The following is a 20,825-nucleotide window of genomic DNA, read 5'->3' on the forward strand; positions in this document are numbered from 1 at the left end:
GTACACGTCCAAGTGTTTCTGGCCCTTTAATCATGAGGCCAACAGTTCCAGTACCCTGAAGCTATTCTTCCAAAACCACAGGTAATACATGTTGGAAGTATATCAACCCCAGAGACACACAAAAGAAATTGGAGGGAAAGGATAGAGACCTCTAGACAGAATCTTAACTCGTTCTCATGATCCACATTTGCACAGTCTTGTTAAACTCTGGTGTGTATGCTTCCAGACTTTCTTAAATTTTTACTTATTTTTATATGTATGGGTGTTTTGCCTTCATGTACGTTTGTTTACCATGTTTGTGCTACGTATCTGCAAGGTCATTGACTCTCCTGGGAGTGGAGATATAGAAGGTTGTGAGCCACCATATGGATCCTGGGAACTGAACTCAGGTCCTCTAAAAAAAAGCCACTAGTTCTTAACGGCTGAGTCATCTCTCTAGCCCTTGATGGAAATTTCACACTCACATATACACTGTGGGGAATGTCAAAGTATTGGCTGTAGGAATTGTTTCTCTCCCTCCACCATGTGGGTTACATGGATTGAACTCACATCGTCACACTAAGTAGCAAGTGTTCTTACCAAAGTTGAGCCAGTGTGCAGATTTTAAGAACAAAAAATGATATAGTGTATATTGCTTACTAGGGCACAGACTGCCTCCACTGTTAATCCCAGCTCTTGGGACCCATACACAAGTAGATCTCTGAGTTCTAGGCCAGACTGGTTTATAGGCAGGACAGCCAGGACTACACAGAGAAACCATGTCTCAAAACACAAAACAACAACAAAAACACAAACAAATGCACACACACAAATAATCTTTTATTTCTAAGGTTGTGAATATCCTTCAGTTACTCTGCCATAAGTTTTTCATTCCCTACTGAAAGACTTTTGGGGGAGGAGGAGGGGAGAGCTTTTTGCTTGCTCATTCAGGTCCTCTCTTTCAGTGTAGTATTTATTTTTAGTTGACTTGTGAGCAGGTATATATTAAATATGAGCCATTTTGGCAGCGAACTACAAGGGATTTCCTCTCTGCCCCCTCTCAGTCTTCCCCAGAACAATACCTGTAGTTTGTCTTTGTTTTGTATTGTTGTTTGGAGTTTTTTTATTTTGTTGGTTTTGTTTTGTTTTGTTTTGTTTTGTTGTTTTGTTGAGACAAGGTTTCTCTGTAGTAGCCCTCGCTGTCCTGGAACGTGTTTTGAAGACCAGGCTGGCCTCAAACTCATTAGAGATCTTCCTGCCTCTGCCTTGGGAGTGCTGGGATTAAAAGGGTATGCCACCCCACATCCCCCAACCTCTGGCTAATACTTGTGTTTTAATGACTCTGTTCTGTAATCTTTTACTGTGCAGCTCCTATTTAAGATAGTACAATAGGGCTGGAGAGATGGCTCAGCGGTTAAGAGCACCCGACTGCTCTTCCAGAGGTCATGAGTTCAATTCCCAGCAACCACATGGTGGCTCAACCATCTGTAAAGAGATCAGATGCCCTCTTCTGATGTATCTGAAGACAGCTACAGTATACTTATATATAATAAATAAATAAATCTTTAAAAAAAAAAGATAGTACATAAAGCAACATGGAGTAAGAAAAGTAGCATAGGAACAGTGCGGTGGTAGGGGGTGGATGCTGTGGGGTTAGGGAAAGAGTACTTGAATGTCTTTATAAGAAGAAAGGAGAAGCTAGTTAACAGTAGTTGCTGCTGAGCCTGATGATCTGAGTTCAATCCCCAGATCCCACTATAGGAGCTGACTCCTGGAAGTTGCCCTCTGCTTGCATTTGCTCTTCCTCAACACCCCCTGCTGTGTGCGTGTGTGTGTGTGTGTGTGTGTGTGTGTGTGTGTGTGTAAGTTTAATTATAAGAAACCCTGTGACAATTCTGCATTTTTACATAAAGTACTAAAGAGGTCCAGGACGTGGTAGCAACTGAAATGCTGATAAGGCACCCATGCTGTGCCTCACAAGGGTGATGGGCTAACAAGGCAGGTGCTGAGTGCCAGCCAGTGAGTTCAAAGATTCAAGCCAAGATGGTGGTCAGTTTCATGGGGGGGAAAGATAGTGAAATATGGACAGACTCCTTCTAGATCCTCAGTAAAAAGCTAGAGTGTGAGCAAATAAATTAGTTATATGCAGTTATATGCAGTTATATGCAGGTAGACAGGTTTATAAACCTTTCATGCTTAAGCTGAAACTGGCTCTAGGTAACCGAAACCCCGTGGCGATATAAAGATGACCTTGTGGAGGCTTGAAAGAGTTGTTTTCATTTTAAATTGTTAAAAGTTTTAAATTAAAATGTCACAAAACGAGATGGTGGTGTGTGCTTTGTACTAGTTGAGAGGCAGAAACAAGAGGATTGCAAGTTCAAAGCCTTCCCAGGCAGCTAAACAAGCCCTTGTCTCAGAAAGTTTGGGGTTTGTTTGTTTGTTTGTTTGTTTGTTTGTTTGTTTGTTTAGTTTTGTTGGTTTGGGTTTTGGGGGGATATTGGTTGGGGTTGTTTTGTTTTGGTTGGTTGGTAGGTTGATAGGTTGGTTGGTTGGTTGGTTGGTTGGTTGGTTGGTTGGTTGGTTTTTGAGACAAAGTATCTAAGTAGTCTTGGCAGTTCTGGAGCTCACTGTGTAGACCAGGATCTCAAAGAGCTCCTTCTGCCTCTGCCTTCCAAGTGCTGGGATTAAAGGTGTGTGTCACCATGCCCAGCCTCAAAAAAAAAAAAAAAAAAAGAGAGAGAGAGATTTTTTTAAGGGCTTGTGCTAACATTTAACACTAGAAAACAGTGTATGTGAGTCCCTGCATGGAGAAAACACACACACCTACTCATACCTGAATGCACTGGATATGGGGAGAGAGAAAGAATTCCGTCTTAAAATCTAATTTAAGTATTGTTGACACTTGTGGATTTATTTTTGGGGTGGGGAGGACATATACAAATAAATGACTGTATAAATCCCTTCATGAATCCACAGCTTCATCATTTAAGAACGTGAAAACACTTAGATGATGTGTAATCCTGCATTGCAACACAAAGTCTATGTTCATACATATTTCACAACACTGGTCAGTATAATGTAATTGAACATCTGCTTCTCTCTGATAGGTAAAAAGAATGAATGCATGATCTGTGAAGTCCCTTGTCAGACAGTTTTACTCTCAAAACATGTAAGTTGAAATCTCTAGAATTTGAATATTCGTCATAATAGTATTTCCTTTTAATTTGGGTTTAAATTCTTAGTAACTAAGATCTAAATTTTTCATTCATTTTTGCTAGATTAACATTTGTGAGTACTAAAGCATAATAGGATTTGGATTTCCTATTCCATGGTTTGATTTGGTTTTATTGTTAGTTGGTTTTGATTAATCACTGTTGGTTTGTAATTTTTTTGTCTTTAGTTTTGCTAAGCAAAATGTGTCTGTCAAAATGTGTTTGTCATTGTGTTATCCAGGATGTCCTTAAATACAGTATCCTTCTGCATTAGCCTACTGAGTGCTGACATTACAGTCACGGGCCTCTATACCAATCAGGATTTGCTTTTAAACCCTCGTTATACTTTCCTTCATAGATTAGCCTTATGCACAGTTTATTGGAACACCCTATGTTCTTAGAAATGAAAATTAGTACAACACTGACTTCCTAGTCGGGCAATAAAATCAAATTTTCATATAGTAAATTATTAAGAGGGTTGTTCATAATATGTTAAAGTTATTTGCTCCAAGGGCTTAAACCAGGGCCTTTAGTTCTATCTATAAATATGTCAGGTTAATTTATTCCTTGGTATAAACTTATCAAGTGATTTGTCTCTTTGCCTGTTTCCCAGATATGTATTTGAACTCGTGTTTTTAAACATCACAGTTTTTATTAAAAAAAAAAAGAAAGAAAGAAAAGAAAAGAAAAAGAAAAAAAAGCCAACAGAGTTACCCAAAAACTCAGATAATATAGAAAGTCCTAAAAGACAATGTGGCAATTCCCAGATCCTGTTCCAAAGATGACAACATCTAGGAGTTGGCACCTAGTTTATGTTTGTCTTTTTTTTTTTTTTACAGAATTTTTCCAAATAATATCATGTTGTGGTACATATTTTTTACACAACTGCATATCTTCCTGATTTTTTGTTTTATTTTGTTTTGTTTACACACTGCTCACTGCCCTTCTTCCCAGGCACCTCCTCCCAAAATCCTTCCCCCACTCCCCCATCTCCTTCTCCCCTGAGAAAGTGGATATCCACCTGGATATCTCCCCACCCTAGCATATCCAGTGTCTGCAGGGCTAGGCACATCCTCTCCCACGGAGGCCAGACAAGGCAGCCCAGCTAGAAGAGCACATCCCATAGACAGGCAACAGCTTTTGGGATAACCTCATGCTCCAGTTGTTCAGGACCCACATGAAGACCAAGCTGCACATCTGCTACATAGGTGTGTGTTGTGGGGAAAGCCCGGGTCCACCCTGAATATGTTCTTTGGTTAGTAGTTCAGTCTCTGAGAACCCCAAGGGTCCAGGTTAGTTGACTGACTGTCGTCCTGTGGAGTGCCTATCTCCTTCAGGGCCCACAGTCCTTTCCCCAACTGAGACCCATCCCATGGACAAGCACCAATCCCTTACAATATTAATGATACTGTTATGCTTGTGGACAGGAGTCCAGGGTGACTGTCCTCTGAGAGGCTCTACCCAGTAGCTGACTCAGAGGGATGCAGAGGCCCATAGTCAAGCAGTGGATAGAGCTTGAGGACTCTTTTAAACAGCCTGTGGAGTTTTTTCCTGTTTTTTGTTTGTGTGTTTGCTCATTTGTTTGGAATTTTTTTGCCTTACACTCATTATTTTTACCAATTTCTGTCCACAATTGCTAGAGTTTTCATAGGCATGAATTCCTAAAGGTAAAAAAGTAAGGGGAAATATTTAACTATTTAAATGTAATAGAGAGTACACATCAGTTTGCTATTTTGCTGCTCACATACTGTTTACTAAATGCCACATCCTAGTTTCCATACCTATGCAGCGCCCCTTCCTAGCCATAAGGCCAGGGTCAGGCTGACCCTTCTCCAGCTTTCTGGGTTAAATGTTTAGGCAATTTGTATCTTGTGCGGGCTAGTTTTATATCAACTTGACACAAGTTAGAGTCTTCAGAGAGGAGGGAACCTAAATTGAGAAAATGCCTTCTTAAGATCAGGCTGTGGAAAGACCTGTGTTTTCTTAATTAGCAATGGATGGGGAGGGCAGAGCCCCTGGGCTAGTAGTCCTGGGTTCTATAAGAAAGCAGGCTGAGGGGTTGGGGATTTAGCTCGGTGGTAGGGTGCTTGCCTAGCAAGCACAAGGCCCTGGGTTCGGTCCCCAGCTCTGAAAAAAAAATAATAATCAAGAAAGCAGGCTGAGCAAGCCATAATGAGCACCGTCCCCCCATGGCCCCTACATCAGCTGTTGCCTCCAGATTCCTGCCTATCGAGTTCCTGCCCTAACTCCCCTCAGTGATAGACTATAACCTGGAAGTGTAAGCAAAATAACCCCTTTTCCTCCCTAAATTGCTTTTTGGTCATGGTGTTTAATCACAGCAGTAGCAATCCTGACTAGGACATTAGTAACGTCCTTACGTGTGCTATACTCTTTAATGTCTTGAGGACTGCTTTCCTGGAATCATTGGAAAGTTTATACCCTTTGTTACATTTGTGTGTTTGAGACAGTCTCTCTGTGTAGAACAGGCTGGCCTTGAGCTCACAGATATATGCTTGCTTTTACCTCCAGAGCATTTAATCTTTGAAAAAATTTAAAAAAAAATAAATTAAAAAACTTTAAAAAGCAATTAGTCCCATCTTTCTGGCCTTTATTTATTTCTGTTCTAACTCAAAAATTGTTTCAAAGAATAATCTTAGAGTTGGGCATGGTATCAACACTTGGGAAGCTAAAGTAGAAAGGTTGCTGAGGGTTCAAAGTCAGCTTGGGCCACAGTGAAATAAAGGAAGAAACAGGGAGAAGAAGTGCAGGAAGTAAGATTGGAATATTTTTAATTTCTAAATGATTAGAACTTTAGCTCCACCATCACCCTTATGCTTTAACTTTATAACACTGTGACCAGAGACTTTGGTGTTAGCGTATTTTTATAAGTTAATCAGCATTTTTATTATGGTTTATTTTTATTGAATTTTTTTATTTTATGCATACAGTTGTTGGGCTTACACATATGTTCCCTAGTGCCCAGAGAGACCAGAAGATGGTGTCAGATCTCTTAGAACTAGAATTATAAAGGCTTGTAAGTCACAATAAAGGTACCAGGAATTGAACCTGGATCCTCTGGAAGATTACCCAGTGCTCTTAACCACCAAGCTATCTCTTCAGCCCCTTTCATTATGATTGACTATATGGTAAATATGACTGTTCTATGGGTGTTTGTAAAAAGTGTTCTATGTATGGGAGAACAAGCAAATGAAACAGTGAAGCTGCTAAAACCAGTGAGGGATTCCTTCTGCTCTTTCTTCTACATCACACCCTAAACCATAAATGTGGGCTCCTCCTTCAGCAGTCTTTGACGAACCCATGGTTTTCCCATGGTTATATGTCACCACAGGTGCTAATCCTTCCTGCTTTTCACTCTGTAGCCAGTGGATCTACTTGTATCTATGAGATATCTCACCCTTTTAAGTCTCACTGTGTAGGAAAAAGTCAAAGGGCTCTTGTGGCTATACCTCTGGGACCTCCTGGTCTCCAGGTCAGCAGCTCTGACCTGGTGCTACTTCTGTAGCAAGATAACTCCATCTAGTGCCTGGTCTTTCTGTTACTTTTGCCTGGAATATTTTTTCAGATGGCTGTGGTCTCTCACCCACAGCATTCAAGTTAGCTCTCTGTACCTGTTACCTCTATTGTTCTCACTTCAGACTGCTTCTCACTCAACCACCAGAATTCCTTTTTGAGCATACACCGGAGACCTAGCAGTTATACCACTGAGTGAACATGTGTACCTGAGGAAGGAGGAGGAAGGGGGACTGTGAGGAAGCAGCCATGGGGAGAGAGGAACCATTAATATGCAGCCAGGAGAAACATGTTAGCATCAGGTGCATCTGTGGACAGCCAGAAGTTCTTTATAGCCAACTCCCAGACCCAGTGACCAAACATATCCTCTCTAGACAGCAGCACCTCTCCTGCATCCGTTGCCATGGCACCTGCTACACATCCTTTTGTTGCCTGCATCATAAGCCTGTATTAAAGACTCATTCCCCAACTGGCAGCCCCTTGCCCCCACCGCTGCCACTGCCTTCTTCTCTTCTTCCTCTTCCTCCTCCCCCTCCTCCTCCTCCTCCTCCTCCCCCTCTTCCTCCCCCTCCTCCTCCCCCTCTTCCTCCCTCTCCTCCTCCCCTCTTCACATCCCCTAAGAGACTGTCTCTGCCAATAAAACCTCCCATTTAAAAAAAAAGAAAGAAAGAAAGAAAGAAAGAAAGGAACATGTTTACCTATGCTCAACAAATGCAAGAACTTCAGTAGAAAGGCCTCTGTAATGCTCTCAGTGTGTATCATTTATACCTATACTTAAGTCTAGGAAGTAAGCTTCAGGGAAGTGCCCTCCAATGGTCTCTAGTTTAGTCTGTTTCTTCAAGTCTGTTACATAAGCAGATTTTCTCAGACCAACAGTGTTCCAGACTATTCAAGAGGTGCCCCGGATACTCTTATAACAGATTCATGTGTTGATTTGATTGTCATTAAAATGAACCATTACTAGTTCATACATGAAATACAATACTAGTGCAGAATTAGTCAGATGCTTGCAAAATGCAGGGGGTGGGGCAACTGGGATTCTAGGAGGAAACCCTCTGGTGACCTCAGATCAAAGCAGAAGGGTGTGTTGTTTGAAATTTGCCTCCCTGCAGGACCACAAGGAATAATGAGTTCAAGTGAAGTGTAACTGGCTTTCAAGCAGAGGGAGAAAGGAAAGACTAACTGTAAGGAGATAAATGCATAATGATGTTGGAAAATCTCTGACTTTTAGACTCCAGGCAATATAGTTCTGTCTATAATGATAAAGACCAGAGTAAGATAAACTCCTTGTGTTCCAGAGCAGACAGAACCATGGCTGGAAATAAAAAGGCAAAAGTACCTCAGACAGCAATGAGGGACTAGCAAAGTTCTTCTGAAGAAGATGAGCAGTTTCCTTCTCCTGTATTCTTTTATGTGGGCTGCCATTAGAAGATATAGTCAAGATTTAGGGTAGGTTTTCCTACCTCAAATAATCTGACTATGAAAACATCTTTCCCTTCCCCTCCCTCATTAGCAGTTTTATTTGTACTTATTACCAAAAAGTAAAAATAAATAAAAATTAAGGGACAATTGACATCTACTCAGTATTGGCTCTTTAAGCCCATGAATGTAGGGTATGTTTTGTTCAAGTACTCTCTCACTTCTCAGTAAATTGCAAGTGCTTCTCCATGGAGGTCTGCAAACTGTGGTAGCCATCTTTAGGTGCTGGCTGCTTTAGAGAGCTACTACATCAGCTTTGAAAACACCATCTTGTAAACATTCATGACTAGTATGTAAAAATGTATTGCATCATTGACTGTGTGAAAGACCCTATTCTTCTAGAATATTTGCTTATGCAGTAGTAGCTTAGTTGAGTTTTATTGCTGTGAAGAGACATTATAACCAAGGCAACTCTTATGAAGACAAACATTTAAGTGGACTGGCTCAGTTTTAGAGGTTTAGTCCATTATTGTGGCAGGAAGCATGGCAGCATGCAGGCAAACATGGTATTGGAGAAGGAGCTGACACAGTTCTACATCTTGACCTGGAGGCACCCAGGAGACTGTACTCCACACTGGGTGGAGCTTGAGTATAGGAAACCTCAAAGCCTACCCCACAATGACATACTTTCTCCAACAAGGCCACACCTACTCCAATAAGGCCATACCTTCTAATAGTGCCCTATGAGCTAAGCGTTCAAACACATGAATCTATGGAGCCCACACCTATTTAAACCACCACAAGTAGTGTCTGTTTAGAAGTGCTGCCTACAGCAAGCACCCTCATTTCTCTTAACCTCATGGTCAGGGTTTTAGTTTTTCACCAAGTATACTATACTAGTTTGCTAAAGGTATTTTTAAAATCATGAATGGTATATAATCAGTATAACTATATTGATTACTTTTCTGTAATTCTTGATAATACTGTTTTACCATATTTTGTGTAGTGAAGAATACATTTGCTTTTTCTTAAAAAAAAAAAGTATGTGTCTGTACAGAGGTCAGAAATAACTAGATTCCCTAGAGTAGGAGTTACAGATAGTTGTGAACTGCCCAGCATGGATTCCCAACTCTCTGACCCCTTCATTTACTTTTAAAACTAAAAACCCACGTAAGTCTCCATGAATAGTGTCAAGTTATGATGAAATACTACAGCTTTTTCAGACAGATTCAATTTGCTATTGTTTCTCTTGGGAGTTTTTTGCACCCATGTTCATATATAAGCCGAAGTTGAAAGTTTCTTTTTATAGTTAATATATAATAATAAGTCGTAGTTAATAGCTTCATAAAAGGTATCAAAGTAGAGAGTAGTAGCCTGTGCCTTTAATCTCAGAACTTGGGAAGCAGAGACTGGAATCCTAGACCAGTCTAGTCTATATAGCAAGGTCCATACCAGTCTCCCAGTCTCTCTGTGTGTGTGTGTGTGTGTGTGTGTGTGTGTGTGTGTGTGTGTGTGTGTGTGTGTGTGGTGTGTGGGTGCAAGTTTATTGTAATGAACTCACAAATATAAGCACCCTAGATGTCCCCGCCAGCGGGGACCCAGTTATTCAGGGTCCCGAAGGGGCGCTACCCTTGGGCCTAAATGGGGGGCGAGAGAAGAAGGAGACCAAGCAAGATTCTGTTGTCAAGGTCTCGTTTATTGGGATGAACGTTACAGCTTTTAAGGCTTTCAGGTAGGGGGAGTGACCTTTGTGAAATATGAAGGAGGGGGAGATGAGGGTATAGGCAGTGATAGCTGGAGGCAAAGAAGTCAGGTGATGAGGTCAGGTGGTGGAGACACTGGGTGTTGACTGAGGAGATAACTGGTATCTGCTCGAGCTGAGGCATCCCTTGAATGTTATCTTCCTGTGCCGTAAATTCATGGGAGAGGCTTTGTCCAACAATCTTAAGACTTATGGCAGTCATCTTAGGGGTGAGTCTCTGTGGCCAAACAGCCCAGAGTCACTTTGAACCATGCAGTCAAAAAGCAGCTAGGCCCAAATCCAATATGGCTCCGTTCATCTCCCCCATTTTTCTTTTATAAAAAACCATTAGGTGGAAGTAGTGGTCTGAGAGAGACCAGACATGCCTCACAGAGTGCCCAGCTCGGCCATGGTGAGCCACTCTTGCAGTTAGGACTGCACCCCAATGGCTAGGAATGAACTTATGCTGTAACACACCATTCTGGGCTATACGTGTGTGTTATTGGGGGAGAAACTGGGCAGAGGAGCATTTGACCGGCCCGCACGTTTAAACGGGGTGTAGCCACCTCTGTCTTAGGATCGACCTCTCAAACCCCAGCCTTATCTGTCATAGGATCACCTTGTCGCCCCCAAGGTTCCTGTCTTAGATTGGTCAAGGGTCAGAGGAAGTTGCCCGTCCCTGAGGATAGCTACATTGGATCATCTTCTCATTCCTCTTACTTGAGCCCAGGGGCGAAAGAGTAGGAGCCAGATGGCATTAATATAAGAGATTGTGGAAATTGAGCCTCTCCCGATAAGTAGTGGGCACCTCATCTGGTTCTCCTCAGCTGCTATGGCCATACCACCAAGGGCCTAGTCAAGCCTCTCCTGTAATAAAATTTAGAATTCCCAATTGTTAGCAACTACTCCAGAAAGTTCACCCACTGTGCTTGCCTAACAATAGATTGGAGGAGGGTAGCTCCAGACACTGCAGACACAATGGCTGCAGCAGTAATGGCTGCTACAATAGCAGTGAAAATGCCAAGGTCTTTCCCAGGACAGTTCAGGATCGGTCAGCAGTGCACAGAGGGTCGGAGCGCAGGCCGCGGTGGGACGGGACACAATGATTGCAGCAATTTCAGATTGCAGCAAATTCAAATTGCCAGAATTTCTGTGATGACAAAAGATGAGTGGGAATCCTCCATATTCCTCCAAGGACACAGGAATGACTCCAGGGACCCGAACCAGGAGAGCTGAATCTTCATGCTCCCAGGATCAGCAAGTCTCAGCAACCACCTCTGGCAGCTGGCATACTCTTGTAGCATCCTGTAGAAAAAACACAAAGATTCCCTCTTCCCCATATAAAATATCTGAACAGGATCATGCCAATATGTGGATCTTTCTATTTCACCTTGGCAGAAGTATGCCTAGTTGTAGGGTGCCATAAACTCAGAGTGTTCCTTGGCATCCAAATTTTAAAATTGAAATAAAAGGAGCACATTTTAGCATACAGGGATAACTCCCCTTTTTATTTATTAAAATATTGTTAAAATATTATTTATTAAGATAAGTCCTTGAGGATTAAATTGAGGACACTGATCACTTGTATTTATAAATTGACTTTTATAACAAATTATTGTCTCCAGCATTATTGTTTTGGATATATAAAGAATGAGATTTTTTTTACTAACTGTTTCTATATAAGGCCTATAATCTGCCTGGTATCATTGTCCTCCCTTGCTAAGTAAGGTGTCCAGGCAATCCAGTTTGAGTTCTTAAATGGCCTATAAAGGAACAGTACTTAGTGCTCTTAACCACTAAGCCATCTCTCCAGCCCCTCACCAGCTTTATTTACCTAAACATAAGCATTAATTAGAGATGCCAAATCCTATAAATACTGTACTAGAAATCCCTGAGCCGGCAAGGTGAGGCTGGGAGTTGAGAGTAAGCAAATGTAGTCTTCCTCTTTTTGTGAGGGTGTGTTATCAACTCCATTATCATTTTCAAAGAGCTGGGTCTATGGTTTTGTTTAGTTGTCTGAGCCAGAGCACTGAAAGGACAGTGAGTTGTCAGACATTTACACTGAAATCATCACTCACTGATTTTATGTAGAAAACCTGCCTTTAATAAAGCATTAAGTAATTGAAATCAATTGTAAACCACAAGCAGCACATTGGCTATCAGTATATGAATTGAAAGCTTGATTTTTTTTTTATTTAACATTTTAAAAACAGTGGCTAAAGCACGGAATTTAATAATCTGTGCTGAAGCAGCAGAAACTCAAGAGAATAAACAAGTGATCCAATCATACATGTAGCCTTTTCATTAGATGAACCACCTATAATACAGTAAGCGCATTTTCTATGGGTTGCATGCACAAATGTACAGGAAATACAAAAGCATGCAAAGAGTAAAATTATCAACTTCGCCTGAAAAATTTGTATATGTGATAGGCCACATATCAGTATTTTGTAATAACCAATTTAATTGCTGTTTGGAATAAGATATGTTTTACCAGGTTTCTTTCTTTCTTTTTTTTTTTAAAAAATACTTTCAAGACTCTAGCCTACAATTCTGTATTAACACAACTGAAGCTTTATCTCCATAAGCCTTGTGTTGCAGGGCAACAGCAGATGCCCTTGCAGCACCTAGCTGGACTCCGCCTTAAGATAGCCCTAAGTAATTCTCAACTCTCTTTTGTGTCTTACTAAGTCTTTAGCATCAGGATTCCAATCTGGACACTATCTGAACCTACACACAAAGGTCATGACTGCCTCTTAGAACTTCTAAACTTATACAGGTTGTGATCCCAGAGGCACAGTCCCAAGAAGTGTTAGGAGTACTAACATATGCAATGTTATATCATTTGCAATAGAAATCAAGCCTATCCCCACACCTATCCCAAAGGAACCCAGGGCAAACCTGAAATTCTTGTTTCTCAAGCACACTCAAGTGAGCATGTAGATTTCCTGTAACAGCCACTAACAAGCATCCCAAGTGGGATGGTGAGAAAACAAGAAGAGAGTCCAGAAAATAGAGGTCTGCTGAAGAGGGCAAAAGCATTTAGTCACATAGAAAGACAATCAAAAGATAAACAGACAAAAAAACAAAAGTGCGCACAAAACAAAAACAAGCGGCCGCCACAAGATTGCCACAAAACTGAGCTGATTCAGATGGGAGCTTCCATGAGCTCAGCAAAGACAGATGAACGGGAGCAGATTCCACATCACTCCTCCTTCCCAACCAGAATCTTCCCATTGTCAAAGTCACAAGTAACACAAAACAAAGACCTAAGACACACAGACAAAGACCACTCTGGAAATACAGACAGCCGGAAAGGCGGTCTTTTCTCCAATCCATGAGAATGGCAGAATCCTCACCGGCACCCAGACGGGAATCTCCCAGGCGTCCCTGGGGTCCCTTCTTACCTCCTGGGACGTCTCCCAGGGCAGCGCAATCGGTGAGTCCCTGGCACATCTACCGCTCACATTTGCGTCTCTCCTGAGACACGATCCTCCCTCTCAGCCTGAGATGGGAGCATCTGCAAAACCAAAACTCCAGAACTCCAGAACTCGAGAGCAACTACAGACCCAGAGTTCAGCCGGCACAAAACACAAATACACAAAGACACAGACACTACCTCCTGAATCGGAACCACCTAGGATCCTTTTTCTTACAATAAGACATTTAAACACTTTCCAACCTTATTCCAACTATAGGAATTAATTTCTGCTCCTTCAATTATAAACTAAGGACAAGTTTCTCACATAAAGACAAAAAAAAATTTCACTTAAAATTAACCAGGGACACTTTTCATCAATAAAACAAAAGAAATTGATTAAATCCTTTTTCTTAACTCTTTCCTCTCTCCCTGAATGAGCGCTTGATCTCTCCTATGAATCAAGCCTCCTTAGACAATACCTTCCCCTTGGTGATGGGACGACACTTATTCAACAGTCTTACCTCCCTCTCCAGTGATGCACGAGCGATGCAGCCTGAGAGTCCTCAATCTCTCCGAGGATCTCCTGTCTCCGTCGTCCGGTAGTTGGCCGTACTTCGGGGTCCCTGTGTTCGGGCGCCACTTGTCCCCGCCAGCGGGGACCCAGTTATTCAGGGTCCCGAAGGGGCGCTACCCTTGGGCCTAAATGGGGGGCGAGAGAAGAAGGAGACCAAGCAAGATTCTGTTGTCAAGGTCTCGTTTATTGGGATGAACGTTACAGCTTTTAAGGCTTTCAGGTAGGGGGAGTGTCCTTTGTGAAACATGAAGGAGGGGGAGATGAGGGTATAGGCAGTGATAGCTGGAGGCAAAGAGGTCAGGTGATGAGGTCAGGTGGTGGAGACACTGGGTGAAGACTGAGGAGATAACTGGTATCTGCTCGAGCTGAGGCATCCCTTGAATGTTATCTTCCTGTGCCGTAAATTCATGGGAGAGGCTTTGTCCAACAATCTTAAGACTTATGGCAGTCATCTTAGGGGTGAGTCTTTGTGGCCAAACAGCCCAGAGTCACTTTGAACCATGCAGTCAAAAAGCAGCTAGGCCCAAATCCAATATGGCTCCATGCACCTAGATAGATTAACACAGTAATTCAAACCCTTGCCCAGTCCCAAACTCTATGGGACTCTGAGGCCGTCCCCCACCCCCTGTTCAGATCACCTTCAGCTTCACTGTCTTCCATGCCTCCTCTATGGCCCACTAACCAACATCTCAATGAATTTTCTATACAATTAAAATTCTGAAGCCATGGAGCTTCATTTAGAGTTATATTTTCAGTATCAACTATATTTTTATGTACTTACCACAAAACCAGTTCATAACATCTATAATGGTGTTTGATTTTATTTTCTTTTGTTTTATTTATTTATCTATTTATTTATTTAAGATTTTGAGACTGTGTTTCTATGCAGTCCTGACTGTCCTGGAACTCCCTATTTATACCCAGCTTCCTTCAAAGGCACAGAGATCCTCCTGCCTCTTGTCTACCAAGTGCTAGGATTAAAGTCATGTGCAACCACACCCCCTGCTTTTTGTTTTCTCCCTAATTTTAAGAGTGGCTATTATGAGTTCTTTTTTATTGAACAACCTTGCCAAATGTGTATTGAGTAATATGAACCATCAATTTCAGAAAGCTAATTTTTGGCTCTGTTGATCTTCTCACACGAACATACTGGCATACAAACATTATACACATAATTAAAATAAAAATAAAATCTGTTTTAAAGGAGATTTATCTAAGTTAGATTTTTCTGGCAATGGAAAGACTTCAGATGGTTTCAGTCCATTGACCTTTTCAGCATCCTCTCCCTCCCCAGATGTTATAGTGTCTCTTACTTTGTACTAAATTGACAACACAACACTACCACACATGGCTAATGCCCGGTTGAATTTCCCCACCCTCCCTCTTCTCTTGCTCTTTGCTGAGAAACTCTGTTGTCTGTCAATGATCATTTCCTACCCAAGGAATTACTTTACTTTTGCTTTTAATACCAATCTGTTGGTGACAAATCCCCTTGGGTTTTGTTTGTCTGGGGGAAAAGTCACCGTTTTACCTTTGTTTTGAAGCATATTTTCACAGGATATAGAGGGGCATGTGGTACAGAGTTGCTCAGTAGCTGCCAGTATGGGCCATTGCCCTGCATGCTCCTTGGAGGTGTGGTCATCTTCACAGGGGTGAATTGCTGTTTCTTGTATTATGTGTAGTTAATCGTAGATCTTGAAAGAATTCCTACATAGTCATTTGCTTCCTCTTCAGACTAACTCCAATGTCCAGACGTTCTTTCTGGACATAGATGGTCTGTGCAAGAAGTATTCCCAGGAGATCTCTCAGGTGAGTTAGAAGCTTGAGACTTGACGTGGTGAGGCCCAGAGCACATTACTCAGAGACCCTGTGATATAAGTGTTCTGGGGGCCAGTCTCTTGCAGAGGTGAGTATGAAAATATCTTCTGCCTCTCCAAGGTTTATTTTAACTATCTTATTTTGAAAATATTTGCACAAAAAGGTTTCAGTGCTGACCTTATCTGTTTTATCTGTGTTGTTGTTTGTGCTCTTGTGACACTTGCCTTTCTGTTTCTTTCTACTCATCTCCCTATTGACACTCTTGCTATATGCTGCTGCCTGCAGTCAGTGACCTCACTTGACCTCTGTCCCTAGCATCATGTGTCAGTGTCCCCTATGCTGAGCCCAAAGGTGCATGTCATTTAACTTGATTCCTTGGATTATCTGGATATATTCAACTTGAAGGGAAGCTGTCCTTCCCTGCCCCTTACCCCAGTTTCCTGTCCTCTCTTTCTTAGCTGTGTTGCTCTTGGCTCTGAACAGGCCTGGTTTAACATAGGGCTTTTTTGGCCTTGGGGTTGGCCTTTTTTTTGCTGTATCAGTGCAAGATAAAGATTTATAATTCCTTTGCATTCTCTCTCTCTCTCTCTCTCTCTCTCTCTCTCTCTCTCTCTCTCTTATTCCGTGTGTGTGTGTGTGTGTGTGTGTGTGTGTGTGTGTGTATCATTGATTGTAAGTTAGCATAGAAATTCCTATACAACCAGTTGTTTTAAACTCATAATTCTGCTACCTCGTCCTTCCAGGTCCCAGGGTACATTTCTGTGCCACCTTCCCAGGTTTCACAGTCCTTTTTTACTTTGTTTTACTAATGAAGTCTCCCATGTATCCCCTAGAACACAAGCCAGGAAAACACCTAAACAGGGAATGTCCATGTAGACAGGAGACCCAGTGACACAGATGCCTGGAGTCCAGCTTGTTCCCATTCTCACAAGAGGCTCTCTGGGCAGGACTTGTCTCATCTACAATACAAGCTTGTCTCTCTAAGAAGCCTTTGCCCATTAATACGACAAGAATCTGGGTTACAGTGCTACTATCCATTTGGCTCTATCCTTTATTTATCCTTTATTTATCCTGTGTCTGCTAAATCAGCAACTATGGAGACTGGACACAGTCATTCATGGACCTGCAAGGTGCTCATAGCAAAGCCCTTATATAAAAATCATCACGTCTTGGTAAGGGTAGCATTCCCCATCAACAAGCCTTGCTAGGCTCCATTGTCCATTCCACTAGGACCCCACACCCTGATTGGTGTTGACACATACTACAGAAATCTGGGCCTCTGAGGGAGTGGCTTAGTGCATGACATTTTCTTTCCCATCACCAGTGCCTGGTGTACTGAGGAAGAAGGCAAGGGACTGACAACTGGTAGGTTTCTAGTTTCTAAGAGCAATTAGACTACCAGAACAATTCTCAGCTCTACCCACCCCTAGGTCAAATCTAGAACATGGATAATACAATGTACCTTATACAAGTATGAAAGGGAAGTTGAAGAAAAGCAAATCCCCCCAGATATAGCCTTGTCCTGTTAAAACATGACTCCTGCCAGTTTCCAAAGTCAGGGAAGGAGGAGGATTTATCTCCAAGTCTCTCCCATGAATGTTACGAGCTGGAAGATCAGAGCTATCACTGCAGGCAAGGAGAGTGTTCCTGACTAGGCCCTTGGAGATGGTCTTTGAGGAGCAAAACCTGCTGGCACAATTAAAGGAGGGTACCAACTGTTTCTTCAGTGAAGATTCTTACAAGCATGGCCTCAAAACAATGTATACTTGTCTATGTGAGGAGCAGTCATTCTATGGCCCTGTCTTATCTTAAAAAGCTGAAGTTATTTTCGGAGACTAAGAGACTTGAAAACATGAAAACTGTAGAGCCTGAACTCAGATCTAGGGAGGATACTCTCTCTGCTAATCTGAAGATATATGCCATACATAGTCCCAACTCTAGGGAGGACACTGTCTCTTCCAACCTGAAGATTCATGCCATACATAGTCCCATCTCTAGGGAGGATACTGTCTCTGCTAACCTGAAGATTCATGCCATACATAGTCCCATTTCTAGGGGGGATACTGTCTCTGCTAACCTGAAGACTCATGCCATACATAGTCCCATCTCTAGGGGGCATACTGTGTCTGCCAAACTAAAGATTCATGCCATACATAGTCCCATCTCTAGGGGGGATACTGTGTCTGCTAACCTGAAGACTCATGCCATACATAGTCCCATCTCTTGAAGTAGCCTCTCATAGTGGATGTAGAGCCAGAACTCAGATCTAGGGAGGATACTTTCTCTGCTAACCTGAAGATTCATGCCATGCATAACCCCATCTCTAGGGAGGATACTGTCTCTGCTAACCTGAAGATTCAGGCCATACATAGTCCCATCTCTAGGGGGGATACTGTCTCTGCTAAACTGAAGACTCATGCCATACATAGTCCCATCTCTAGGGAGGATACTGTCTCTGCTAACCTGACGATTCATGCCATGCATAGTCCCTTCTCTAGGGGGGATACTGTCTCTGGTAACCTGAAGATTCATGCCATACATAGTCCCATCTCTAGGGGGGATACTGTCTCTGCTAACCTGAGGATTCATGCCATACATAGTCCCATCTCTAGGGAGGATACTGTGTCTGCTAACCTGAAGTTTCATGCCATACATAGTCCCATCTCTAGAAGTAGCCTCTCATAGTGGATGTAGAGCCAGAACTCAGATCTAGGGAGGATACTCTCTGCTAACCTGAAGATTCATGCCATCCATAGTCCCATCTCTAGGGGGGATACTGTCTCTGCTAACCTGAAGATTCATGCCATACATAGTCCCATCTCTAGGGAGGATACTGTCTCTGCTAACCTGAAGATTCATGCCATGCATAGTCCCATCTCTAGGGAGGATACTGTCTCTGCTAACCTGAAGATTCAGGCCATGCATAGTCCCATCTCTAGGGTGGATACTGTCTCTGCTAACCTGAAGATTCATGTCATACATAGTCCCATCTCTAGAAGTAGCCTCTCATAGTGGATGTAGAGCCAGAACTCAGATCTAGGGAGGAGGATACTGTCTTTGCTAACCTGAAGATTCATGCCATACATAGTCCCATCTCTAGAAGTAGCCTCTCATAGTGGATGAAATACATACTCTGTGGTGAGTTATTGCTTTCCACAACAAACTGTAGGGGAAGGTACAAAGACTGATGCAACTAAGGAGAGCTGTTTGGTGAGTGAAGAACACCCTTGTGTCTGTGCTATTACCTAGAGGGATATATAGAACTTTGAAACATCACTTATCCACAGTCACCCTTTACCGGTGGAACTAGCACTTAGTGGTGGAAGAATTAGGTGAAGGAGTAACAGTTTGGTGTCTCAGCCAAGTAGACACCATTTTTTCAAACCATCTACTAGCTCTCTTTGAGTGGACCTTTGATCACTGCTCACTTACTCATATTGCCATTCTCAGAAACCCAATTCACATAACATAAGGTACATGAGGTTCCCTGTGAGTGTGAAGACAGAGGTGGCACTGGCTTCAGAAATAGCTGGCTCTAGCACTCTGTACAAGACTAGCTTGGTATCTGCCAGTTCTAGCCACCATGCTGAATTTCCTTGTTTCAACTCTTTCCACCTCTTTAACCTTGCCCTAGTCCAAGTATTAGGGTCATTCACTGGGCAGGAAGCTTTTCTCAGATAATCACTACCATCAAAATACCATATGTTCTCAAGAATAAGCACACCACTGGAGCATCTTAAACAGAAAGTCTGCTGCTAGGAAGGCAAAGAGCCTTAGGGTTTAGAGTTCATATTGGAACCTGCCTTGCATTTGACAGCCTTCTGGCACTCTGTCCTTCCTGGAGCATCTAGGCTATGTCTCACTCTAGTCAGACATTAACCTCCAGCAAAACCAGGGAATCTGTGACTGTCCCTGAAGGAAGAAATGCAGGTCTGCTGGAGAGTACATGTAAAATAAAACATGCTGCAACCCATACTTAAAGTCCCTTACAGCCTTTGACTTCCACAAGAGATGTGCTGTGACCCTGTGTCCTCAACAGCTGAAATGTTTGTCTTCTCAGATTTCGGAATTTCAAGAAAAACACAGGAGGAGGTTAGTGACTTTCTACCGAGAAAAGGTAAATGAAGTAAAACTCTCAGTTTCTTAATTGTCTGATCTTAATAATTTCAGTGTCATGATTATAGTTCAGTTCTCTCCCCTCTCAACAAGGTTCCACTGTATAGACCAGGCTAGCCTCAAACTCATAGGGATTTACCTGCCTCTGCCTCCTGAGTACTGAGATTAAAGGAGTGCACCAGTATAACCAACTTTAAGTCCAGGCTGAATAGGGTTCGCTAGCACCTGGGAGCTTTGTTTTCCTTTACATTTCCAGTTGAGAGGGTGGTTTCTTCTTATGACCATCACTCTGTTGTCCTGACCTACCAAGGAGCTCCTCTGCTCTGGGCAACCTACATGGAGCAACCTACTCTAGCCACGTGGTCTCCCTCAGCTAGACTGTCCCATGCTAGGGCCAGAGGAGCATGAGAGCAGTGCAGAGCTTCTCTGCTCATCCCTCTTGTTTTTTACATAAAAGTCCTTATGAAAAAAAAACTCCAAAGGTTATCTAACAAATGAGATGAAGAGCTAGTTATAACGCCATAGTGTTCTGTGAACCAGCCATCAAGTTTAGAAAGCATTTCCCACTCCACTGCCTTGGTACACAGATGGGATAGGCAGGCAGGGTCCCCAGGTTCTGTGCACTCACTGCTCATGACCTCATTCTGTTATCTAGCACTCTATCCATAGCACTCTTACATTATCCTAACAGCTACCTAGAATCCAGCCTAGAGGCTTCTTACCTCAGGTCAAGTCGTGGTTACATTTTTAGTGTGTATTACCTTCTTAAACCTCGCAGCAAATGAGAGGTTCTACATACACCACTCTAAAATTGGAAACTTTAAACCTACCCCTGGAGGTTCCCTCGTACCTTGTGACAAGATCTAAACCCTGACATGGTGTAGACTGCATTCTGAAATCTGTGTAGATAGTTTATGTCCTGTAGGAGGACTTGTCTCAGACTTGACATCAGAATCTCCAGAGAGTACCTTGCAGAGCTTACATGCTCTGGGCTCCTACTGGCTAGCTCAGATC

The 20,825-nt window shown here is 42.5% G+C and overlaps 1 protein-coding gene across 3 annotated transcripts in view; it reads left to right on the forward strand.

Annotated features, from left to right (window-relative positions):
* The window catches only part of Rnf212 (ring finger protein 212), a 41,491-nt gene that overhangs the window by 4,785 nt on the left and 15,881 nt on the right, over positions 1-20,825 (forward strand). For 2 of the 3 annotated variants that reach the window (XM_003751319.6, XM_017599407.3), the window contains exons 2-4: positions 3,087-3,148; positions 15,612-15,686; positions 19,756-19,812. In XM_003751319.6, the coding sequence (XP_003751367.2) occupies positions 3,087-3,148; positions 15,612-15,686; positions 19,756-19,812 (194 nt within the window). The remainder of the gene's footprint in view (positions 1-3,086; positions 3,149-15,611; positions 15,687-19,755; positions 19,813-20,825) is intronic. The other variant, XM_039092606.2, reaches the window with a different exon arrangement.

Source organism: Rattus norvegicus, chromosome 14 (assembly GCF_036323735.1).
Source record: "Rattus norvegicus strain BN/NHsdMcwi chromosome 14, GRCr8, whole genome shotgun sequence".
Classification (NCBI taxonomy): Eukaryota; Metazoa; Chordata; class Mammalia; order Rodentia; family Muridae; genus Rattus; species Rattus norvegicus.